Genomic DNA, 26,947 nt, shown 5'->3' with positions numbered 1-26,947 from the left:
TCAACGGAATATGTGAAAACTTTGTAATTATAAAATGTTTTGTATCTAAGTCAAAGAGACCATTATATAGTTGATAAGATAATGATTTAAGAGGGATTCTAAGATCGGTTTTGGGTTGATTGATTATATGATATATGATAATGTTTAGAGAGAGATAGAGATATTTGGTAAACAAATATGTAATAAAATTAAGAAAACATAGCAATGCATATTTGATGTAATAAAAAAAAATTATAGTGAGAGAAAGAAGAAGAGGTCAAAGGAGACAATTACGAAAAAATGTATAATATGTGTTGCAGAAGTTAATGAGATAATTGCATATGTAATTTCACTGTCATTGTTATTATTGAATACCCATAAGTTATTTTGCATCAAACTTATGAAAATTTTGCGACCGAGAACTACCTTTGCATCAAAGTTAAATGAGGTGATTGATAAGATAATGCGATAAAATGGTTAAAATATTTTTTTTAGTTAATTCATCATGAATTCGTCAATCATTTAATTAAAATCATGTAAAAAAATATTTTTAGTGATTTAGATTAATATTATTAACTTATCACTAAATCTCACATTTAAAAAAATATAGAACTAAGATTTTATATTTTCAAACTATTTAGAGTTAAAATTATCTTTTTAATATTTTAATTATTATGCAAAATTTACCGTATTATATATATATATTATATTTTCATACAATATTTATACCAGCGAATTTCCGAACAACCACTTAGTATCCACTTAAATTTGATGTAATTTTCATCTTATTTGTTCAAATGAAGATATGGATTTTGGTCATTTCGAACTCGACTTTTTCGGGTTACACCCTGGAAGTTCGCAGAAATCAGATATGTTTGACACACTCTACCCTTCTCGAAAATGAAATTACATGCTTGGCATTTGCGTTATGAAAGTTACATTTCCTTCTAGCACAATAGAAAGTCTCAGTCTGTTGATTTGTATTTGAAAATTGCCATATATCAAACGCTTCCTCTATAATTTGGTGGGTATCTCATGCTCTCTCTCTATTTATTTCATATGAAAATCCATTATCCGAAATAATAGATACATAGGTATAAAGCCACGAAAAAAAGGTATAAAGCCACCAAATCGATATCGCAGGAACATGGACATCCACGAATGGACCGTCACAAGATCTTCCAATAACATCTAGCTTTTTCTTTGGGTCAAACATATAGAGTCAGTGAGTTGATGATGAAGCCTTCGTGTTGCATGTAGTAGCTGCCAAACACTAACATATCCAAATCCACCGAATGAATAAATAATTTGATTCGCCTTTTTGAATTCAATTATGTCCAATGCGGTAGGTCACGAGGACATAACATCAATAATTTTTGGACACTTTGGTTTTTCTATTTCAGTCTACTATTCTGTATGAAGTTTTTTTTTGTTAACTAGGAGGAGTTATATGTAAGCTCAAGATTGTGCGCGTGTTCGAGCTGAGCTAAGAGTGTGTTACACAGTGCGGTGATTGTGTAACACAGTATGGCGAGTTTGTTACGAGTGGTGACGTGTCACAAACTTATGGAAATAGAAGATGTTGCTTGGACGTGAAGCAAAGAAGATCTTCTAGTTTGCAAGATTTTAGGAAATAGAATATTGTCTTTTTCGTGTCTACTTAATGAGATAATCTAAGAGAGTTTTAGGTTAAGCATTAAGAGAGAAAAAGCTAGAACAAGAGGTTTGTTCTTGTCGGCTACAGAGATCAAGTAACAAGTGTTTAGCTTGGGTCTCTGTGATTTAGAGATTAGAAACTGGTCTGTTGCTAGTCGTGTGTGACTGAGCATAAATCAGATTAAACAGATCTAGGGGATTGTTTAAAAGGTTTCTAATTTACAAGAAAGTGTTCTTGAAATCTCTTGTGTGTGAGTTATAATTTGGGTGTCTCTGAACTTTCATTTGGTATCAGAGCAGGAAGCCGCTGTGGTATCAAGTACTACTTACAGGTTGAGATCCTGCGGATTTCATGGACACCATGAAAGAACTCCTACACACTCACAAGCTTATTATGCTTGACAGTACCAACTTCGGTCACTGGAAGGTGAGGATGCAACACATCATCAGAGGAGTTGATGAAGATGCTTGGACGTCTGTAGAAGATGGTTGGAGTGCGCCTACTGTCATCATGGAAGATAAGACTGTCGGTCCAAAACCTAAAGATCAGTGGACTGATGGTGAGAAGAAAGCATCAAAATTCAATTCCAAAGCCTTGACTGTCATATTCTCATCAGTGGACGTTGAGCAATTCAAGATCATACAAGGATGTGAATCTGCCAAGCAAGCATGGGATACACTCATTAATCACTTTGAGGGAAACATTAGTGTGAGAAGAACTCGTCTTGATCATCTTGCCTCCAAGTTTGAAAACCTGAGAATGAGTGACGATGAGCCAATTGATGGATTCATATGCAAGATCAGTGAACTGGCAAGTGAAGCGTCTGTCCTTGGAAAGAAGTATGAAGAAAAGGATCTGGTAAAGAACTGCTAAGGTGCTTACCTCCACGGTTTGAAGCTTATAAAGCTGTACTTACACTGGCTGTAGACACAGATGAGATGAAGTTTGATCAACTCTCTGGCATTTTGAAAGTGCATGATCTTGAGAAAAATGACTGACAATCTACTAATCAGAAGAGCATTGCTTTCACAGCCGAGTCTAATGATGATGGTCGAGTTACTAAGATTGAAGAAAACCTGAGTCTAATGGCACGAAGCTTCAACAAGTTTGTCAAGCGTATGGAGAAAGGTGGTGGTAGATTCAATGGACGCTACCAAAAGGATGATTATGAAAGGAGTAGCTCTCAACACTCAAAGCATGATTCTAGCAAGAACACAAAGAAGTGTCATGAGTGTGAAGGTTACGGGCACTTCAGGAGCGAGTGTCCCCTTGCTAAGAGAAAAGAGCAAAAATGTATTGAGTGTAAAGGAATTGGGCATACACGCAGTGAGTGTCCTAGCATTCTCAAGAAAGAGAAGTCTTTCATGTGTTTCAGTGACACTGAATCTGAAGGCGAGAATGATGAAGGTGAGCTGCATCTAAACTTCATGGCGTTGATTGGTCAAGAAAGTGGAAAAGATACTGATGTTGACAGCGAGGATGACGGTGATCTTGAGCAAGATCTTGAAGCTGAGTACAAGTCCCTCTTCAATAAGTTCTCTGATCTCAGCCATGAAAACCTTGCATTGCTCAAAGAGACTGCAATGCTGAAAGCTCAGGTTAACATACTGGAACTTGATCAGCCTTCTATCAAGACGAAGGAGTACTCGATTAACATAGAATCAGATCAAGAAATACTTGCACTCAAGAGAGCTATGACAGAGCAGGAACGAGTTCGTAAGGAAGCTGAAGCTCACGTGCAAAGGCTAAGTGACCTCTTGGCTATGGAGATCGATCGAAGCAGACTACTCGAGAGTCAACTTACTAAAAATCACAAGAAGGTTCGAATGTTGCCAGCTGGTACTGCATCTCTTGATCACATACTGACATTGGGACAGTGTCCAAGTCTCAGCATTGGCTTGGGATACAAGGGATCCACCTCCACATCTACAGAAACAAAATTTGTGAAGGAAGCTCCTAAGGAAGAAAAGAAACCTGAAGAGAAACGAGCTCATGTTGAAAGAAACAAGGATGTTCTTCCCAAACAAAGAAGACGTGGAAACGGTTGTCACTTCTGTGGAAAACGAGGACACAATGTTAGGTTCTGTTATTTTCGAAGACATCAGTATGAGAGAGCATGGAGGTTGAACCTGTGCTTCACCGAACCAACTGCTTACGGTTGTGTATGGATAGCCAAACGTGATTTGTATCCGAACTTCAAAGAGAATACTCATTCTAAGATAAACATCAGTTCTGTTAAGTCACACTCTGAAGCTGAACATGATCTAGTTTGCAACCTGGTACGAGTGCAAGTAGACACAGAGATCGTGAATAATGTTGCTTATACCTCTGCTGAAGAAGCATCACAAGCGCAACTTCCATGGTATTTTGATAGTGGTTGCTCAAAGCATATGACTGGAAATGAAGACTACCTTGAGAAACTCGAACTCATCAGAGGTGGAAAAGTTACTTTTGGAGATGGTGGACAAGGCAAAATCCGTGCAATTGGAATAACCTCCAGACCTGATGTGCCTAAACTCTCAAATGTTTACTTTGTTGAGGGTCTTAAGGCAAATCTGATCAGTGTGAGTCAACTTTGTGATGAGGGATTAGAGGTTATCTTCAACAGCAAGGAATGTCGTGCCGTTGACGCAAGAAACAATGTCGTGCTAAGGGGTATTCGTTCTGGAAACAACTGCTATCTTTGAAGACCTTCTAATGTGTGTTTTGCAGCTGCTGAATCCAAACTTGATCTCTGGCACAAGAAACTGGGTCACATGAACACAAATGGACTCTTCAGACTCGTAAATGCTGAAGTAGTAAGAGGTGTCCCTGATTTGGAGAAACAAACAGAGACAGTATGTGGAGCATGCTGTCAAGGAAAGCAAGTCAAGGTACAACACAAACAAATTTCAGAGATCAGATCTACACGGATATTGGAACTGGTTCATATGGATCTCATGGGTCCTATAACTCCTGAAAGCATTGCGGGTAAACGATACATTTTTGTATTGGTCGATGATTTTTCCAGGTATACATGGGTGGACTTCTTACGCAACAAGTCTGATGCCCTTGAGAGTTTCAGAATCCTTGCTCTTCAGCTCAAACAGGATAAAGGAGGAATCATTCAGATCAAGAGCGATCATGGCGGTGAGTTTCAGAATGAGCAGTTTGACAAGTTCTGTCACAGTCAATGTATCCGTCATCAGTATGTCGCTCCAAGAACTCCTCAACAAAATGGGGTTGTGGAAAGAAAGAATAGAACTTTGCAAGAAATGGCTAGAGCAATGCTGTGTGGAAACAGTGTTCCATCTGGGTTCTGGGCGGAAGCAATCAACACTGCGTGCTATGTGATAAATCGGGTCTATGTCAAGCCAAAGACCAAGACTGCTCCCTATGAAATTCTCAAAGGTAAAACACCGAACCTGAGTCACATGCATGTGTTTGGATGCTTGTGCTACATTCTGAATGACAAAGAACATCTGGGAAAGTTTGAAGCAAGAAGTGACGTAGGGATGTTTCTGGGATACTCAGTGAACAGTTCAGCCTACCGTGTGTTTAATCAGCGTACAAAGTTTGTAGGCGACAATGTTAACGTAGTCTTTGACGATAGCATTGGATTCTATGAGGCTCGTGTAACACAGACAATAGACGGTGTCACGCCAAGTTCCTCAAGACAAGCTGAGAATGAAGCTGAGAATGAAGTGAAAGAGGAGTCTGAAGAAGACGATGAACCTGAGATGACCAAGGTCGATCTTGATCAAGGAAAAGTACACAAAAACCACTCCTCTTCAGACGTGATTGGCGGACTGTTTGATGAAAGAGTTACAAGAAAGAAACAAATCGACTTCAAAGAGATGTTAAAGTTGGTGTGTTTCGTGGTGAAGATGAATGAAGTGGAATGCTTTGTGTCACGTATTGAGCCTAAGAACATTCAGGAGGCATTGGATGATGAATTCTGAACCGAATCGATGCACCTGGAGCTTGAACAGTTTGAACGACTTCAAGTGTGGGAACTGGTACCAAGACCAAAGAATGTAAACATCATTGGAACCAAGTGGATTCACAAGAACAAGACTGATGAGGAAGGGAATATAATTCGAAACAAATCACGGTTAGTTGGACAGGGATACTCTCAGATCGAAGGAGTAGACTTTGATGAAACCTTTGCTCCAGTTGCACGACTTGAATCAATACGACTACTGTTTGGAATGGCGTGCAATCTGAGAATCAAACTCTATCAGATGGATGTCAAGAGTGCCTTCCTAAACGGTGTATTACAAGAAGAAGTCTACGTAACACAACCAAAAGGGTTTGAGGATCCACATTTTCCGGATCACGTTTACAAACTCAAGAAAGCTCTCTATGGGTTGAAACAAGCTCCACGAGCTTGGTATGACCGTCTGACGGAGTTCCTGTTACAAGCTGGTTTTCAAAGAGGTGGTGTGGATAAGACACTGTTCGTCGGAGAAGATGGAGATGACATGCTGATCATTCAAGTTTACGTGGATGATATCATCTTCGGAGGAACGTCTAAGCAAATGGTTGATGACTTCGTGAAGACTATGACAAAGGAATTTGAAATGAGTATGGTTGGTGAACTGAGCTATTTCCTTGGACTTCAGGTCAAACAACTAACCGTTGGAATCACAGTGTCACAGAGTACCTATGCCAAAAATCTCATCAAGCGATTTGGAATGCAGACAAGTAAGACTGCAAAAACTCCTATGAGCACAACAACCAAACTTTTCAGAGATAGCGATGGGAAACCAGTTGATGAGAAAGTCTACCGAGCCATGATTGGAAGCCTTCTTTACCTCACGGCGAGTCGTTCTGATCTATGCCTCAGTGTGGGGATTTGTGCTCGCTATCAAGCTAAACCAAAAGAGTCTCACATGAATGCAGTAAAGCGTATTATCAAATACGTGAAAGGCACCCTTGACTTTGGTCTTCATTATACATTTGAGACTAATGTGAATCTTGCAGGTTTTTGTGATGCTGATTGGGCAGGTTGCTTAGATGACAGACACAGCACATCGGGTGGTTGCTTTTTCTTGGGAAACAACATGGTCTCATGGCATAGCAAGAAACAAAACTGTGTCTCTCTATCCACAGCAGAAGCTGAATACATTGCACTAGGAAGTTGTTGCACGCAGCTCCTTTGGATGCGACAAATGCTTGTCGATTACGGTATCACCTCTGCTCCTATGCTTGTTCATTGTGATAACATGAGTGCTATAAATCTGTCTAAAAATCCAGTTCAGCATTCACATACTAAGCACGTGGATATCAGACATCACTTTGTGCGAGAGTTAGTGGAAATGAGGATTGTGATATTAGAGCATGTCCCAACTGAGAAACAACTTGCAGATCTCTTTACCAAACCATTGGATCACAACACCTTTCTGGGTCTTAGAAAGGCGTTGGGAATCATGGAACTCTGATTAAGACCTGGAGAAGGGGGAAGAGTCACTGTAAAAAGAAGAGTCGATGGACTCCGTACGTCGATGCTACTCCCCCAGTAACACCTTGAGTCAACAAGTTCCGCTGTGTAAGTTTGTTTATCTGACTCTGGTTAACTCTCTCTTCTGATTCACTGGTGAAGGGCACTCACCTTGAACTGAGATGTTACCCCATTTCACGTTTGAGGTATTGATCACTGCCTAGATTGAATAAGGAAACACATAAGAGGGTGAGTGTTACATAAGGATAAACGTGTGTCACACGAAAAGGTCAAGAAATAAGACTCGTGTGCAGCCTCATGAAAGAGATGTGTTACTCAACAAAGAAATCAATCGTGAACAAGGCCTGGAATGATAGATACTCATGATGGAGCTGGGTGTTACCCCACTTTGCCTCTAATCTCGATCACTGTCTTGACTAGGCAGGCATGTTACCAATCTCTTAGGATAAATGTTTCGGAGCAGGGTGTCACTCCACTTTGTCTCTGGATTCCATCTCTTTCCTAACAATGGAGTTGTGTATTCATTGCTTGTGAACTGATGATACGTGGTTGTTTGTGAAGATGGAGAGACAGACGCACAAGATACCTAACATGTGTTTCCAGACTGTACAGAAGAGTGTGAAAACAGAGTTGGGGTTAACTGAATGAACACAGTAAAATCTCGTTTGCGATAGCTACTCGGCTGAGAAATAGCTACAGACTTGGGTTGACTCATTGATTTCATTTATAAAAGTTTTGGTAGCTAGATGTGTGGCTAAATCGTTCTTCAGTGACTTTACCCCCGAGATGCAGGCATCATGTTCGTAGATGCCTATGTGTATATGCTGGTTATGTTACGGGACTGGCTCATATCACAATTCACATGACTCCTCTGCTCTTATACGACTGTAAGTGAAGTCTGTGCTCCTGGTTACATGTGTGTATAATGCATCAGTTTTATTGCTTTACACACAGGGTTTTATTTATGATTATTTAATTCAATAAATGGAACTTAATTTGGGACTAATGCTTTAAATTGAGTTCAATAAATGGAATTAGGGTTTTCCGTGTGTCACTCCCAAAAACAGCTTCCGCCACATCTCTTCTTCTCTCCAAAGTCGAAACATGCAACCTTCCCGCAGAAGCTCTCGATTGTCTGTGAAAGTAACATCTGCGCCGGTTTCCTCCGCCGCTGGGCCCTCTGAATCTTCCCAAAAACGAGTCCGCAAGCAGCGCCGAGAAACAACTCCGTCACCACCGTCACCACCTGCTGCAGTTACCTCTTCCCATGATGACGAGGTTGAAGCTTTCCAACCAAAGGAGCCACGCTATCAAGCAAGTCGTGCCTCTTTCCAGGCACGAAATCAGGAGAATCCCGATTTGCTTCTCTAGCACATCACACCGGTCTCGAGTCGGTTTGTCACAAGCAATGCAGCTGAAAGGTATGAAAAGTTGGCTCCCCGGGGCTTCGTGATTCAACAAAGGTTAGATGTGAATGATGAGAACTTGTCTGATGTGAAAAGAGTGGTAGTTAGGTCCGGACTGATCTATACTCTAATTGACTGCGATTTATTTCACCCAAATGTCGTGAAAGAGTTCATTGCGAATCTGGGGGCTGCTGAGAATAGAGAGGATGGCGTTGCTGTATTTCTTCGTGGATCTATGGTAGATTTCTCACCTACACTGATCAATGCTCTGTATCTGATTCCGGGATTTGAAGAGGACCCTGACTACATGACTGCTGACATCGACATTGTGTGCTCGTTTTTGACCGATAATCGAGTGCAACGTTGGGAAGACATGAGCTCCAAATACCTAACTCGGACAAATCAGGTGCTCTACAAGCTCGTGTGCTCCAACTGGATACCTACGACTAAGTACACTTCAATGAATCAGGAGCGACTCAAGTTCCTCTACATGCTTCATCATCACAGGAGTTTTGATTTTGGTCAGTCCGTTTATGATCAGATCATCAGTTTTTCAGCTAACGTTAACATTGACAAGTCTCGAAGGATCATCTTCCCTACGCTGATTCAGCAAGTCATTGACTATCAACGAACTGTGTTGTCTTTTGAAGAAGATGATGAGTACACAGGATATCTGAAGCTCGTTATCAAAGACATCAAGGCAGGTCGAGGACAGGGTGCTGATGCTCGGTCTGTGGATCTTTTGGCTGACATTGAGCGAACCATAGCTGATCTGAAAAACATTCGGATTCGCTTGAGGAGTAAGGGTGTCATACTTGTATTCATTTCTTGAATTTTATGCGTCTCTAATCTTGTTTGTTTTATCTTAATGTGCATCTACTCAGGGGGAGAATACCCGCAGTACACACAACAGCCTTCACAGGATGAGGAGGTTGTAATGGAGCAGGACAGTGATCAGAGTGAGAGCTTCTGAGCGAATGGAACTCTGTAGTGAGAGTTTCTGAGCGAATGAAAGTCTGTAGTGTTTACGATGTTGCTTGGATGTTGCTTCATATGTTCTTTTGAATTAATATGGCTGTGTAATCTGACACTCTTAAGCTTATCAATATGTTGTGTTTCTGGTTTCTCGAATTTCAAATTTGTTCAATACAGGGGGGGAATGAGAGACAGTAATTCAATAATGCAGGGGGAGCTGCGATCATGAGATGGTGGCTAGAAGAGCTTGAATTGACTCACTAAGAACAACACTACATTAGCAAGACATTGTTCTGTGCGTACGACAGGCTCTGATCCTGTGCTATTGGCGACAGCGATATCTAGTTGATGTTAGGACAGCTGGTTCTAAGTTGAGTAGAGTGTCACATTCAGATAAAAAGGGGGAGAATGTAAGCTCAAGATTGTGCGCGTGTTCGAGCTGAGCTAAGAGTGTGTTACACAGTGCGGTGATTGTGTAACACAGTATGGCGAGTTTGTTACGAGTGGTGACGTGTCACAAACTTATGGAAATAGAAGATATTGCTTGGACGTGAAGCAAAGAAGATCTTCTAGTTTGCAAGATTTTAGGAAATAGAATATTGTCTTTTTCGTGTCTACTTAATGAGATAATCTAAGAGAGTTTTAGGTTAAGCATTAAGAGAGAAAAAGCTAGAACAAGAGGTTTGTTCTTATCGGCTACAGAGATCAAGTAACAAGTGTTTAGCTTGGGTCTCTGTGATTTAGAGATTAGAAACTGGTATGTTGCTAGTCGTGTGTGACTGAGCATAAATCAGATTAAACAGATCTAGGGGATTTTTTAAAAGGTTTCTAATTTACAAGAAAGTGTTCTTGAAATCTCTTATGTGTGAGTTATAATTTGGGTGTCTCTGAACTTTCATTATATATATGAGGTCTTTGTCTCCTCAAAGGCCCGGAACCAACCTTTGTTGATACCACTCTTCAAACCAAGTCCGGTGGCTGTATGAAGTTTTTTTTTTTATATTTGAAAATGATAGAACTATCGAAAGCTTTCATGCAGATTTGTTAAGATGGAGATGCTTGCTAATAAGTCACATCCATGTGAATTTGCTCGTTTGAATAGTTAAATTTAATAGATACAATATGAAAAGTTTAGTCTTAAAGTATATTTGAAAGAAATCAATTTATTTAATTTACTGCAGTATGAGGTGGTACATATATAGGGACAGTCTTTATGCTATTAATGATAAACAACTAAACAAAGAACCATTAGTTGCACTTAGGCCTGGGCGTTCGGGTATCCGTTGACATTCGAGTCGGGTTTTTCGGGTTTTCGAATTTTTGGGTTTACGTTTATAGGTCTCATACTAAAATTTTATTAGTACGGGTCGGGTTCGGATAATAACACTTCGGATGCGGTTCAAAATTGTATTGCATCATAAAACCCATAAAGTAATTATATATCGTACGGATTCGGGTTATATAGGTTCGGTTCGGATATAACCAAAGTAAAAAACAAAATTTTTGAAGTAAAACATAAAGAAAAACATCTAAACTAAATAAAAATTAATTTATCACATATAAAATTGATAAAAAAAGCAATAAAATGTAAAATCAAGCATGAAAACAAACATCATTTGTAAACAATATGTATTGCCTTATAGAGAGTAGACTTTTTATTTCAATGAGCAAATTATAAAATACTTATTTATAACTAATTGTGTACTTAAAGCATTTATTAGAATTTTAATATTTATTATTATATATAATATTACCACAAATATTAAATTTAATAATTGGAATACTTATATATATTTCAAAATATTTATATTGACTATTAATTTCGGATTTTTCGGGTTATCCGTTCGGGTTCGGTTAATAACACTTCGGGTTCGGATATTTTTTGTACCGTACCCTACAAAATTCGTTCGAGTATTTTTACGTTTCGAATCGGATAACGGGTCAGGTTTTTCGGTTCGGGTTCGGTTCGGATTTCGGGTTCCGGATTTTATGCCCAGGCCTAGTTGCACTTGTCTCAGACACTTTTGGATTTTGTTCATTTAGTCTTTTTTCGTTGTTGCTTTTTATGGGTACGTTCAGTTCATCTGTATATATGCATCCATTATCTACAGTGGTTGCAACAAATGCAGATGAATGTGTTCCCAAATAATTTTACTTTTTTTTCCCACGGCTGAAAATACCAACTCAAATATACCAGTATAAAATTATATAGAAGTGTTAGAAAATGTGTTTTTTCTTTCATGGTTTTTTTTGTTTTTCCATTTTCTTTCTGTTCTTAGGAATTATAATTTGCACTAATCTCATACAAGTTCTTAAATTAGTTAGTGAGCAATATTTTAAACCGGACTAAAGTACCTTCAAGCTAAGATTGAACTGGACCAAATTATCATGATTTAGACCATTACATTAAATATCATTTATATACATGTTGTTCATGGTTTCTTATACTATAGATGGGAAACATTTGATCCTCAGAAAGAAAAAAATGCCAAAAATTTGTCGTTGACAAGTAGCCAAATGGTTCACCTTACAAACCAAACAAGTTCTAATTTGAAACAGTTTGCTTAATGTGGTACGTCAACTCACTCAGGATTAGTATCTAGCAAAGCATTGTGTATATCCAATTTACGAACACATTTTATATATATCTATGGAATGTTGGAGCACATTTTTTATATAAAAAAATTCATACAAGTTGATTGTAACATGTTTCTCCATTGTTATTTTGGTTCAGTTCATATAAGAGATGGTAGGTTGTTAAAATTCATCTTCGGCGAATGGTAGGGTCTTATACAAAACATGTTTCACCAAAAAGAAAGAAAACAAAATGGTTTCTAAAAAGACAAGGCACAAGCATGTGAACTTCATCCATTAGCTCCACCTGATATGTTCCTCAGACTATTACTCTCCAGTGGCTTGCAGTTACAAATCCTTTTAGTTCGCTATATATACTTTACACATTTAGAGAAGCTTGCTTATAAAACCTAATACATTTCAATAGAATCCCAAGAATTCAACTTTTCATCATTCAATATTTTTTCTTTCAGTATCCCCCTTTTAGTTACTTGCATTAATCCTCAAAGATGGGTATTCAATTGATTGGACTATCTCATGCCAAGCAAAAGCTTCAAAGAAGCTTATCAGCAAAAATCGCAAGCCTCTTGGCCATGTCGGGTACTAAGGGCAACATTATCGGTAAAAACGTTTTTTGGTCCTTAATTTTTTTTTTTTCTGGTTTTAAAAAAAAAGAAAAAAAAAATTAAACCAATCGCGGGCTGCCACGTGTCGTGGAGCCCGCAAACAGTGCTAAGGACGCAGTGTAAACGTTTCTTATTTTGAAACATTATGACACAGTAATTGAAAAAAGGTGGTGGGGTCCACGGGTAAGGACCCTCCCCCACCACCGATAATGTGGCCCTAATAATGTCCTAAAGGGTCATGTGGCCGTCTACGTGGGGGAGACTTACCAAAGGAAGAGATTCGTGATACCTATTATATCATATTTAAACCATCCATTGTTCCAAGGTTTGTTGAACCTCGCAGAAGAAGAGTTCGGGTTTGACCATCCGATGGGAGGTTTAACCATTCCTTGCACTGAAGATTACTTCACTTCTCTAGCTTCGGTTCTAAGTGGTTCATGATATGGAGTTCACTGATCATCACAATATTCATTATGGGGTTGATTGGTAGAGACTGTAGCTTTGGATTTTTTGCTTTAAGATTTAAGCCGTAGATTTTGTGGCTTTAGTTTTAAATTTTATTTCAAAGTTTTAAAAACACTAAACCTAAAGCTGTAGAAAAATTGATTTCTAGAGGCATTATATTTCATTTTAAAGATTTTGGGCTCTAACTTTAGTTTTTATTAATAAAGCTTGATTGCTTTGATTTTATTGCTCTATAGAGAATTATGGCTATGTAGAGCACTCACAGCCAACACCAATCACCCCCATATTCTTATACACATATTTTGTGTATTTTCTTTAATTGTATCTAAGGAAGTCGAGAGAAAATTACTCGAGATTGAGATATTGTGTATAAGTGAGTCTCTTTCAATTTTGGATCTTGAAAGATCTTGTGAGTTATTTTAACCATTCTATTTGTAAAAAAAAAACACTTCCTCAAAAATCTTGTATTTTCTTAACTCCATGAGACCTCAGCTGGCCTTTTCTACAAGTTATATTTATGGAAGTAATTAATTTTTGATCTGGAAACAACTTAAAGAGGAGCTAAATATTTTTAATATTTATAAGAACATTACATATTTCCAGCCAATTTCTCACTTATTTATTTTATACATTTAGGTTTCGATTTACTGTCGCTCACGCTAACAATAATAATTAATAAATATATATACTATATATATATACCAAAATGATGATCAAACCAAATAAATACTAGTACTTAAATTCGGTTTTAGACGAGAAGTGACGTCAATAAAGACATCTTCAGCACAAGGGATCGTAAGATATTTCGTCGAGTGATCTGTGCCAAATTCATTTTCGGCTTGACGCAAGAGAGCTTGGAACAAAGGATATTTCAAATAAGAGATTGGAACCACAAATCTTTTCGTCTTTTCTTCTTCTTCTCCAACGTATACTGCGAAGTGACCCTTACGTAAGTTAATTATATACCTCAAACGCGATATTTTCTCACTGACTATTCTCTTTGCTTGAAAAAACTATATCTTTAAATCGAATCATATCTATCTTTCAAATGAACTATTTTTTTTTATAGCTTGAAAGAAGATGCATGTGTAGACTTTGTGGTTACATATATATACTTTATAGGGATGAAGCTTTGTTGTCTTATAAGATTGATAACAAAAATGAAAAAGTAAATGAAATTAAAAATAGTGGATTTAGAAGTATTTAAAATTATAAATTATAATGTGATTTGTTTCTTCTTCTCCTTCTTCTTCTTCTTATTCTGAATTTAAGAATTAAAACATGCCTGCTCTCTTCATTTTATTCTCTAAATTTGTTTCTTCAGATACCAGATTTTGCTCCCTTTTATGGACATATTTTTCAATCTTCTCATTTTAATTATTTTAGAAAAATTAATTCGTATTATTTTTATTAATTTTAAAATTTATGTGAACTTACCAATTATAGTTTTATATTATACTGAAAATATTGTTCCTCTAAGTTCTTGAATTTAATAATTCAAGTTTTAAAATAGATATATTCTTCTCTATAATCTATACTAATAAAAGGAACATTTTGAAGCTCCATAGAGCGTCCACATCAGCAAAAACAACTTCTCTCGAAAGATGACACGTGGCATAAAATATAGTTTTACATTTTAATATTACTAATTCTCAAAACTTATAAATAATATGTAAACATACAGCATAAAAAATGGAAAACCTACATTAAACATATGTAAGATTACTATTTTTCACTTGAGAAAAAGACGACTTATCTCCATAATGTAACATTACCGTTTTATAAAAAAACAAAAAACATTATATATAATTTCGAAAATAATAAATATATGTAAACAAACAACATAAAAAAATGGAAATACTACATTAAATATATGCAAGATTACCATTTTACATTTTTATTTTTTAAAAATAATATGTAAACATGCAACATAAAAATAGAAAAACTACATTAAACATATGTAAGATTACCATTTTTCACTAAAGAAAAGACGGCTTATCTCCATAATGTAACATTACTATTTTGTAAAAAAAAAATTATATATAATTTCGAAAATCTATACTAATAAAAGGGACCTTTTGAGGCTCCGTAGAGCGTCCACATCAGCGAAAACAGTTCTCCCGAAAGATGACACGTGTCATTATTATTTAAAAAATAGAAAATAAATAATAAGTAAATAAATAAACAGAAACATTGCATTAAACTAATAAGTAAATATACAATATAAGGAAAATAAATTATAAGTAAATATACAATTAAGAAATAAAAAAACTAAATTAAACATATATATGAAAAATGTATAGTAGAATAAATAATAACTAAATACACAATATAAGAAATAGAAATATTATATTAAATATTTATCGTAATATTAGAATAAATAAATATAAAATATAAGAAAAACTAAATAATAAGTAAATATAGTATATAAGAAATAAAAATATTACATTAGATATATATCGTAATATTATCAGTGATATAAAAGCAAGAAATTTAGAATAAACAAATATACAAAATAAGAAAAGATAAACAGTAAGTAAATATACAATATAAAAAATGGAAAAAACTAAATTAAACATATATATGAAAAATGTATAGTTAAATAAATAATAAGTAAATATACAATATAAAAATATTACATTAAACATTAATTATAATATTACAATAAGTAAATATAAAACATAAGAAAAATAAAGAATAAGTAAATATACAATATAAAAAATACAAAAAATACGTTAAACATCTATCTGAAAATTATATTACAATAAAAAGTTAGATAAGTAAATATACAATATAAGTAATAGAAATATTGCATTAAACATCTATCGTAATATTACAATTTGATATAAAAGCAAAATAGTTAGATAAGTAATTATACAATAAAAAAATTAAATATACAATATAAGAAATGGAAAAACTACATTAAACATCTATCTAAAAAATTTATAGTTTTACATTTTTATTATTTTCAGATATTTTATAAGTAAATATAAAATATAAGTCAAACAAGCATACAATATAAGAAATATAAATATTATTTCAAACCTCTATCATAATATTATCATTTGATATAAAAGCAAGAAAATTAAAATAAGTAAATATACGATATAACAAAAAATAAACAATAGGTAAAATACAATTAAGAAATTAAAAACTAAATTAAAAATTTGGGTAAAAAAAAGTTTAGAAAAATAAATAATAAGTAAATATACAATTTTTAAAAATAGAAATATTATATTAAACATCTATCATAATATTAGAATAAGTAAATATACAATATAAGAAAAATACACAATAAGTAAATATACATCAGTAGAAATAGATACTAATAAAAGAGACATTTTGAGGCTTCCTATAGGGTTCACATCAGCGAAAAAAACTTCTCCCATGAGACGAGGCAATATTATTTAAAAATAGGAAATAAATAATAAGTAAATAAACAATATAAGAAATAGAAACATTACATTAAACAATAATAATTAAAAATACAATATTAGAAAAAATAAATAATAAGTAAATATATAATATAATAAATAGAAATATTACATTAAACATAGAAAGAAAATTAGAATAAGTAAATATACAATATATAAAATAGAAAAGGTAAATTAAACATATATATGAAAATGTATAGTTAATTAAATAATAAGTGAATATACAATATAAAAATATTACACTAAAAAATTATTTTAATATTACAATAAGTAAATATAAAACATAAAAAACAATAAGTAAATATACAATATAAGAAATACAAAAAATACATTAAACATCTATCTGAAAAATATATTATAAAATAAATAATAAGAAAATATATAATATAAGAAATAGAAATATTACTTTAAACATCTATCGTAATATTATAATTTGATATAAGAGAAAAACAATTAGATAAGTAAATATACAATATAAGAAATAAAAACAATACATTAAACATCTATCTAAAAAATGTATAGTTTACATTTTTATTATTAATATACAATATAAGTAAAACAAGCATACAATACAATACAATATATGTAAAAGAAACGTACAATATAAGAAATATAAATATCACATTAAACCTCTATCATAATATTATTATTTGGTATAAAAGAAAAAAAATTAAAATAAATAAATATACAATAAAAAAAATAAACAATAGGTAAAATACAATTAAGAAATTAAAAAAATAAATTAAACATCTCTCTAAAAAAATGTTTAGTAAAATGAATAATAAGTAAATATACAATTTAAAAAATAGAAATATTATATTAAACATCTATCGTAATATTAGAATTAATAAATATACAATATAAGAAAAATACACAATCAGTAAATATACAATATTATAACTGAAAAACTAAATTAAAAATCAATCTGAAAAATGTATAGTAAAATATATAATAATTAAGTATATTTATTTTGACAACAATAATTAAGTATAAGAAATAAAAATATTACATTAAGCATCTATCATAACATTAGAATAAAAAAATGTAAATATATAATCTAAGAAAAAATAAATAATAAGTAAATATACAATATAATAAATAAAAACTAACATCAAACATCTATCTGAAAAATGTATTTTTTTACATTTTTATTATTTACAAATACTTTTATAAGTAAATATATATACAATATATGAAGAAATAAATAGTAAGTAAATATGCAATATAAGAGATAGAAATGTTACATATTATAGTAAGAAAAAATATAAGAAAAAATAAATAATTAGTAAATATAGTATATAAAAAATAAAAATATTACATTAAATATATATCATAATATTATCATTGATATAAATGTAAGAAATTTAGAAAAAGTAAATATACAAAATAATAAAAGATAAATAGTAAGTAAATATACAATATAAAAAAAAATTATACATCTATCTCAAAAATGTATAGTTAAATGGAAAATGTATAGTTAAATAAATAATAAACAAATATACAATATAAGACATAGAAATATTACATTAAATATCTATTGTAATTTTACCATTTGATATAAAAGCAAGAAAATTAGAATAAATAAATATACAATATAGAGGAATTACTTAAGATTGTCAGTTTAAGTTTTTGTCAAAAATAGCCTTAATAATAAAAATGACCAAAAGAAGTTTTATTAAAGACTAAAAATACATTTATACCGTAGGGTTAACTAATCTAGATTTAGAGTTTAGAGTTAAGGGTGGGGTTTTGAGGATAGGATTTCAAATTAAAAAAAATTAAAATTAAAATTTTCAAAATAAAAAGTGGCTATTTTGGTCATTTTACTTATTCAAGGTTATTTTTGTAACAAAAACTTAAAAAAAAAAATTTGAAAGAGTTGTCCTGCAATATAAGAAAAACTAAATAATAAGTAAATATACAATATAAGAAATCAAAAACTATATTAAACATCTATCTGAAAAATGTATAGTTTTCAGTTTTTTCCTAAAGAAATATATATATTCACACAAACATACAATTCAGAATTTTGTTGTTCTTTGTAATACAATGTAAAAAAAAAACTATATAGTTAACATTTGAAAATCAAAATAGCTTCGTGCTACGCGCGGGTTAACTCCTAGTCTATACTAATAAAATGGATCTTTTGAGGCTCCTTAGAGCGTCCACATCAGCAAAAACAAATTCTCCCGAAAGATGACACGTGGCATAAAATGTGTTTTGCATTTTAATATTACTAATTTTCGAAAATTATAAATAACATGTAAACATGCAGCATAAATATGGAAAAACTATATTAAACATATGTAAGATTACCATATTTCACTTAAAAAAAAACGGCTTATCTTCATAATGTAACATTAACGTTTCATAAAAAAAACAAAAAACATTATATATAATTTCAAAAATAATAAATATATGTAAACACACAACATAAAAAATAGAAATACTACATTAAACATATGCAAGATTACCATTTTACATTTTTATTTTTAAAAAAGTAATATGTAAACATACAACATAAAAAATAGAAAAACAACATTAAACATATGTAAGATTACCATTTTTAACTAAAAAAACCTCCTTAGAGCGTCTACATCAGCAAAAACAAATTCTCCCGAAAGATGACACGTGGCATAAAATATAGTTTTACATTTTAATATTACTAATTTTCGAAAATTATAGATAATATGTAAACATAGAGCCCAAAAAATGGAAAAATTACATTAAACATATGTAAGATTACTATTTATCACTTAAAAAAAAGACGGCTTATCTCCATAATGTAACATTACCGTTTCATAAAATAAAACAAAAAACATTATATATAATTTCAAAAATAATAAATATATATAAAAATACAACATAAAAAATAGAAATACTACATTAAACATATGTAAGATTACCATTTTACATTTTTATTTTTAAAAAAGTAATATGTAAACATACAACATAAAAAATAGAAAAACAACATTAAACATATGTAAAATTACCATTTTTCGCTAAAAAAATGGCTTATCTCCATAATATAACATTACCATTTTATAAAAAAATAAAAAAACATAAATATAACTATTTGACTATTTGTCCAAGTACTTCTATTAAACATTGCCGTTTTACATTAAAAATGGAAAAATACATCAAGATTTAGACATCTATCTTAATATATAAAATATAGATATTAACTAAATATAAAGTATGAGAAAGATAAATACTCAATATATAGAAAAATAAATAATAAGTTAATATTGTAAATATATAAATATATGAATTATATATACAATAATAAGTAAATGCACAAATTTTAAAATCTATACTATCTATACTAATAAAAGAGACCTTTTAAGGCTCTTTAGAGCGTCCACATCAGCAAAAACAAATTCTCCCGAAAGATGACACGCGACATAAAATATAGCTTTACATTTTAATATTAATAATTTTAGAAAATTATAAGTAATATGTAAACATACAGCATAAAAATGAAAAAATTACATTAAACATATATAAGATTACTATTTTTCCCTTAAAAAAAAAGACGGCTTATTTCCATAATGTAACATTAAAGAAATACACAACTTTAAAATGTAAGTCTATCTTAAAATTTCAAGTATAAATATTAAGTAAATAGAAAGTATAAGAAGTGGAAATACACAATATAAGGAAAATAAATAATAAGTAATAAATGTAAATATATAATATATGAATTATATATATATAATAATTATAAGTAAATACACAATTTAAAAAATGGGAAAAGTACATTAAGCATTAAACATTTATATTAAAATGTAAAATATAGATATTAAGTAGCTTTATAATATAAGTAAATAAATAATTTAATAAAATGGTAAAAGTACATTAAGATTTAAACTACTATATTAAAATGTAAAATATAGATATTAAGTAAATAGAAAGTATAAGAAAGGAAAATACACAATAAAAAAATGAAAAAGTGCATTAAGATTTAAACATCTATCTTAAGATGTAAAATATAGATATTACGTAAATATAAAGTATAATAAATGGAAAAACATAATATAAAGAAAATAAATAATAATTAAATAAAAAAATAAAAAAATAAAAATATTATACTAAACTTAATTTAAATCTTAAAATGTTAAATATATATATTAATTGATATATAATATATGCAAATAATAATAATAATTAAATAAATATTTTTGAAAATGGAGAAAATATATTAAGATTTAAACATCTATCTTAAAATGTAAAATATAGATATTAAGTAAATAGAAAGTATAAGAAATAAAAATACACCATTTTATATAAGAAAGTCTAAAATGGAAATACACAATATAAGGAAAATTTTAAAATTGGAAATAATACATTAAATATTTATATTAAAATGTTAAAATAAATAAATAAATACGTAGTAAATTATATAAAAATGGAAATACCACATTAAACAAAAAAAAATGTATAGTTTTACATCAAGAAAGTCCCTATAAAACTCATTATTCCATCAACATCAATCTCACACTATCAAGGAAAACTTCAAAGCACTCGAGCAAAAAAATGGTTCCACCATCAACTCTTACCGTCCCAAAAACCTTTAATGAGCTTGAAGGAGATTTTTTATAACAACGAACTTTTTGTTAGGTGGATTCATTGTTGGAAAACCCGCAACTTTCAAAAGCCAAACATATTCATGGGAATTGAATTGCTTTTCATAGACTCAAAGGTATTCTTACAAATTTAAATTAATCTAATCCAGAATTTTATTGTTAATATTCATACTAACTCTTTCATGATCAAACCATTACAGTTAATAACCATTCAAGCGTTTATCCCGAAACACTTCCTTTCTCGCCGAATCAGGTATTAGTTCATGTTGGTTTAGTATTGTTTTTGGTTTATTAACCGGTTTAGGATGATCCTATTGTAAATATAATTTAAGTTGGTTTAGCATATATTATGTTTAAAATAACTTAAATTAAATAATAATAATATTATGCTTAAAATATAATTTTAGAGAGTTTTCAAATATAGTTTACAGAACATTATAAGTGATGAATTTAATTTATTAAATTCGTTTATTACTTAAAACTAAGTTTTTTTTAAAAACATACTGAGTTATAAATATCAATGATGGATTGGTGAGTATAACATGAAGACAAAAATATAAATATTTGATTTTCAAGATAAGAAATTCAACATTTATTCAGTTACTCAATATATAATATCTTAAATTATTTTTTTTTAAAATATACATAATTTATATATATATATATTAATCTTCCAAACTCAAACTATTATATTATATATGAATAATGTTTTTAAATAAAAATAATTTCTGATTTAAAAAAAAAAAAACAAATGGTTATTTTCAAATAATGGATGTAATTTACATTATACTATCATTTAACAAGTATTAGATACATTTTGATATATCATTATTTTCTATTTGCAGAAAACAATAAATTGTTAAACATCAATATCATCTAGGTTAAGTATACGAACAAAAAAAATTCAAACATCACATAAAATATTTACATAAACATTATCATACAATAATTTAATCAAAAAATGCAATTCAAAAAAAAAAAATTCAAAAGAATAGTTATATACTTAATATTTGAAAATAAAAGATATTTTTGCTAAAATTGTACTTACCTGGCCAAGGAGATCGACCATCTTTTTACGGATCGACAGATTGTTGAGCATGTGGTCGATCCGAAAATACTCTGCAGTTTAATTAAATATCTAAAACATTTATTTCAACACTCAACAGATAGTTTTGCTAAATATGATAACTAGATAGCCAACAAAATTACAAAAAAATATTTAAATTGTAAAAAATATGTTAATTTAACGTGTTAATATTTAAAAATAAATTTTAATTATGACATTCATCTTAACATTTTATAAATATATATCAAAATATAAATAATTTAACAACTTAAATTAGAAAATAAAAAGAAAAATCTCGGGCGTAGCCCGGGTTAATCTCTAGTCTATCTATATATATAAATAAGAGTTTTCCTCCCTCATGTTGAAGACACCTAGGATGCCACGTCATTGAGTCGCTTAAATTAACATTATCAAGGAAATATTATTTATGAAACCAATCTGTTGGGCTAATCTGTTGGGCTGTATTCTTATTTTGTCTGAGTTTTTTGCATTATTAAGCTCGTACCAATATAGAACGTGATATGATGTGTGGTAGTGGTAGTGACGTCACGACATGAACTGACGGTGGTGTTGCGTTTTGTTGCCGCCATTGTTGCTGTTGTCCACCGTAAGGTCCTCCTGCTGAGAAACGCAAGAACATTCCAACTCTCAAAATCAGATACGTTGAAAATCGACAAAAACATTGAAACTTTCTAACAAATTAATTATCATTTCCATAAAGCTTATACCTTTGGGGCCAGGAGGAGGTGGAAGAGGAACGTAGTAAGCATCTTCTTCGTTTCTTCTTACAAGCAGAGCGACTCCTCCGATGGCGATTCCGATCACCACTCCTGCTGATAATCCATCGGAAGAAGAAGACGGCGGAGACGGCGAAGATGGAGTTCGAGGAGGTCCTCCGCCGCCGCCACTTGAGGGATTGGACGGTGGTCCTGAGGATGATGGAGAGTTTAGAGTAGGGGATCCAGGAGGAGTGACAGGTGCGGGAGGAGATCCCAGTGTAGTTGGAGCGGGTGCAGACGACTGAGGAAGAGGAGGTGAAGATCCCGGCGTAGATAGAGTGGGTGGAGATGGATGAAGAGCAGAAGGTGTAGAGGAAGAAGACGGAGGAGGAAATGTGGGAATAGTGGGTGGCGGCGGAGGAGAAGAAGAGGGTGTGGTGGTTGTGGAGTTTGATGGTGGAGATGGTGGCTAATCAGTCCCAGGAGACGGCGCCGAGGACATGTTAGGCAAAGAGAGAATGTTAAAAGGAGAGAGGAGGCTAGGGTATAGTTAATTAAATTTATGTTTTAATCCTTCTTCTATGGGACTGCTTTTTCGGACAATGGAGCTGTTATGGGGTCCCACATGATTCATCCGCGTTATTTCTTTCTATGTTTTAATTTTATAAACGCGTATTTTCCATTTAACAATTTTTACGACAGTTTAAATTTGGAAACAAATAATTGTTTGCTGTTATTATTTTCAAGAGAGGATACGATTAATGTACCTTTATGTATTTTAAGTTATTAAAAATTTCCAACTTCACTGATCGGGAATTTTTAAGAAGATAAAAATGTTAGAAGAGAAATTTTTATGAGATATTTTCTCTGAATATCACTCGGTCACTAATAAAGTTTTTTCTTAATTTTGTTTCTTTTTCTCTAATTAAAAGTTCATAGATTGAGGAATTGAACACATGCCAAGATCACTTTTGATTTCTTTTTGTGGAAAAAAAGACTGTGGTATGACAATCGATCTTGCCAAAATGCGATGTTGACTAAACTATGCATTTAATAAAGACTTTTAGGGCCAGAAACAATGAATGTTGGATTCTCTACCATTTTTTCTTTTTATTTGGCCATCGATCTTCTGCTATATTATCATGGATGAAAAGAAAATTTTTTTTTATCATGGATTAAAAGAAACAAAAACAAAAACAAGAAAGAAGTAGAACATCACAGCAGTGTTGGGATTGATTAAATCCATGTCCAACTCTATATTATCCGATTAGTACGATATTGTCCACTTTACACTTAATTGGCTGGTCCGCATGGATTTATTTTTGGGATTCCTTTCCAAAAGGCCTCGTACTAATTAGAGTTGAACATCTCTTTATATATTAGACACTCCTTGTCTAATTCTCCAATGTGGGACTTAATTTGTTATCTCACATTCTCTCCCCTCAAACTAAGGATCACATTCATCTCGTGTTCCACAACTGACTTCCAGAATTCTTTTGACTTGATCTCTGCCACACATACCTCTCAATCCTAACTCGATGGGTCTCGTTCCTACTCGAAGGGTATTTTGGTCTTCTTGCAGATTTCTTGTCAACCGCTCTGATACCAATTGTTGGGATTTATTAAATCCATGTCCAACTCTATATTATCCGATTAGTACGATATTATCCACTTTGGGCCTAATTGGTTGGTCCGCATGGATTTATTTTTGGGATTCCTTTCCAAAAGGCCTCATACTAATTAGAGTTTGACATCTCTTTATATATTAGACACTCCTTGTCTAATTCTCCAATGTGGGACTTAGTTTGTTATCTCACAAATGTTGATAAGCTTAAAGCTAACTTGGAATCTAAGTTATCCTAAAGAGTTTAGGATTAGAGAAAAAGGAAAGATGTATTCCTAATAAGTTTAGGAGTTATAATCTCTATATATACATATTGTGTGAGAGTTTTGAGTGATTGTGTTTGAGGAGCTTAAGGTTTTTGAGTGTTTCCTTAAGAGATATTAATAAAGAGAGTTCTTTATTTGTGTTCTTACATAATCGTTTGAGACTATATTTGGTATCAGAGCCAGAAGCAAGAAGAAGCAACCATGGGAGATATAGTTACGACAACACCCAAAGAAGGAGGATGACCATCCTCGATAAAGTGTCCGATGCTAAGCACTACCAACTATAATGTATGGGCGATACGCATGAAAACCTTGCTTAAAGTTCATAAAGTATGGACGGTAGTGGAGAATGAATCTACCGAACCCGAGAAAAATGATATGGCATTAGCCTTATTGTTTCAATCAATCCCGAAAGCATTAATTCTACAAGTTGGGGAGCTAGAGACAGCTAAGAAGGTATGAGACGCAGTCAAGACTCGACATGTTGGTGCGGACAGGGTGAGAGAGGCAAGGTTACAAACCCTTATGTCCGAGTTTGATTGCCTCAAGATGAAAGACAATGATAGTATAGATGATTTTGTTGGGAAGATATCTGAGATTTCGTCTAAATCAGCCGCTTTAGGAGAAACTATGGAAGAACCAAAGTTGGTGAAGAAGTTTCTCAAGAGTCTACCGAGAAAGAAATACATTCATATAGTTGCTTCTCTTGAACAAATTCTGGACCTGAATACAACTAACTTTGAAGATATCATTGGACGCTTAAAAGCTTATGAAGAACGCATAAGCGAAGAAGAAGAGGATCGCCAAGATGATCAAAGCAAGTTGATGTATGCCAACATGGAGACACAATCAAATCCCAACTATCATGGCGAGTACAGAGGAAGAGGCCGAGGAGGAAGGTATAATAGTCGAGGAAGAGGGCGTGGTAGGTCTTACTGGGAAAACCGAGAGTCCTCTAAAGCGTATTGGGAGAACCGTGATGCGTCTAGACTTACTTGCTATAGGTGTGACAAAGTGGGTCACTTTGCGGCAACCTGTCCCGACAGGCTCCTTAAGCTGCAAGAAACGCAAGAGACTAAAGAAGAAGAAACAGAAGCGGCGAATGCATTGATGATGCACGAGATCGTGTATCTCAACGAGAGAAACGTGCGACCAAAGGAGTTTGAGTCGAGCTCAGATGGAGACAGAGTATGGTATTTGGACAATGGTGCGAGTAACCATATGACAGGAAATATGAGTTATTTCAAGTCCATTGATGAGACAATTACCGGGAAGGTAAGGTTCGGAGATGATTCGCGAATCGATATTAGAGGTAAAGAATCTATTCTGTTCCTGACCCAAACAGGCGAGAAGAAACTTCTATCTGATGTGTATTTTATCCCAAACCTACAAAGCAACATCATTAGTCTTGGACAAGCCACTGAAGCTGGTTGTGATGTAAGAATGAAAGGTGATCGTCTGACATTGCATGATAAAGATGGATATCTTATTGTGCAAGCAACCAGATCACGCAACCGGTTGTATAAAGTCTCGATGGAGATAAATAATGTCTAGTGTTTTCAGATGGCTATCCATTCAGAATGCCCACGATGGCACGCGAGATTAGGACATATTGGGGTAGACTCAATGAAGATAATGATACAAAAGGAATTGGTTCTAGGGATACCAAAGAGCAACGTGGAAAAGGAGATATGCGAGTCTTGCCTTCTCGGAAAGCAAACAAGAGCGTCATTCCCACAGTCAACAACATTCCGAGCATCAGAGATGCTTGAACTACATGGAGATCTATGTGGACCCATAACACCATCGACTTCAGCAAGAAATAGGTACATATTTGTTCTCATTGACGATCACTTTCGCTATATGTGGACAATACTTTTGAGAGAGAAAAGCGACGCTTTCGAAAAGTTTAAAAACTTTAAGGTGATGGTAGAACAAGAAACAAAGGAAAGTATCAAAACTTTTTGTACAGATAGAGGCGGCGAGTTTACTTCGTCAGAGTTCAATGTGTTCTGTGAAGAGTCAGGGATACATAGACATCTAACCGCTCTGTACACTCCTCAGCAGAATGGAGTAGTAGAACGTCGAAACAGAACATTACTTGAGATGACCAGGAGCATGTTGAAG

The 26,947-nt window shown here is 32.6% G+C and overlaps 3 protein-coding genes and 1 pseudogene across 3 annotated transcripts; 3 read left to right on the top strand and 1 right to left on the bottom strand.

The window, feature by feature from the left end:
- Positions 1 to 1,996: 1,996 nt before the first annotated feature.
- LOC125583290 lies at positions 1,997 to 5,577 on the top strand. The gene is made up of 3 exons (XM_048749931.1): positions 1,997 to 2,494; positions 2,650 to 4,291; positions 4,349 to 5,577. The coding sequence occupies exons 1-3, from the start codon at positions 1,997 to 1,999 to the stop codon at positions 5,575 to 5,577; spliced, it is 3,369 nt and encodes a 1,122-aa protein (XP_048605888.1).
- Positions 5,578 to 8,183: 2,606 nt separating this feature from the next.
- LOC125583289 lies at positions 8,184 to 9,458 on the top strand. Its single transcript, XM_048749930.1, has 3 exons — positions 8,184 to 8,393; positions 8,451 to 9,285; positions 9,370 to 9,458. Exons 1-3 carry the CDS (start codon positions 8,184 to 8,186, stop codon positions 9,456 to 9,458), a joined length of 1,134 nt encoding a protein of 377 aa, XP_048605887.1.
- Positions 9,459 to 12,200: 2,742 nt separating this feature from the next.
- LOC106421717 lies at positions 12,201 to 14,160 on the bottom strand (annotated as a pseudogene).
- An 11,185-nt stretch (positions 14,161 to 25,345) lies between these two features.
- Positions 25,346 to 26,374, top strand: LOC125583288. Its single transcript, XM_048749929.1, has one exon. The coding sequence runs from the start codon at positions 25,346 to 25,348 to the stop codon at positions 26,372 to 26,374; it is 1,029 nt and encodes a 342-aa protein (XP_048605886.1).
- The last annotated feature ends 573 nt before the right edge of the window (positions 26,375 to 26,947 follow it).

The sequence above is a fragment of the Brassica napus genome, chromosome C3 (genome assembly GCF_020379485.1).
Source record: "Brassica napus cultivar Da-Ae chromosome C3, Da-Ae, whole genome shotgun sequence".
Lineage (NCBI taxonomy): Eukaryota > Viridiplantae > Streptophyta > Magnoliopsida > Brassicales > Brassicaceae > Brassica > Brassica napus.
This window is presented reverse-complemented; position numbering and strand designations above follow the sequence as displayed.

What these genes read in the sequence shown, in the direction of transcription:
- LOC125583290 (XM_048749931.1), top strand. Translation starts at nt 1,997, where the DNA reads ATGAAAGAACTCCTACACACTCACAAGCTTATTATGCTTGACAGTACC. An exon ending in AGTATGAAGAAAAGGATCTG is followed by an intron (nt 2,495 to 2,649) that starts GTAAAGAACTGC and finishes TCTACTAATCAG; the next exon opens with AAGAGCATTGCTTTCACAGC. An exon ending in AAACAATGTCGTGCTAAGGG is followed by an intron (nt 4,292 to 4,348) that starts GTATTCGTTCTG and finishes TGTGTTTTGCAG; the next exon opens with CTGCTGAATCCAAACTTGAT.
- LOC125583289 (XM_048749930.1), top strand. Translation starts at nt 8,184, where the DNA reads ATGCAACCTTCCCGCAGAAGCTCTCGATTGTCTGTGAAAGTAACATCT. An exon ending in CAAAGGAGCCACGCTATCAA is followed by an intron (nt 8,394 to 8,450) that starts GCAAGTCGTGCC and finishes TTGCTTCTCTAG; the next exon opens with CACATCACACCGGTCTCGAG. An exon ending in CATTCGGATTCGCTTGAGGA is followed by an intron (nt 9,286 to 9,369) that starts GTAAGGGTGTCA and finishes GCATCTACTCAG; the next exon opens with GGGGAGAATACCCGCAGTAC.
- LOC125583288 (XM_048749929.1), top strand. Translation starts at nt 25,346, where the DNA reads ATGTCCGAGTTTGATTGCCTCAAGATGAAAGACAATGATAGTATAGAT.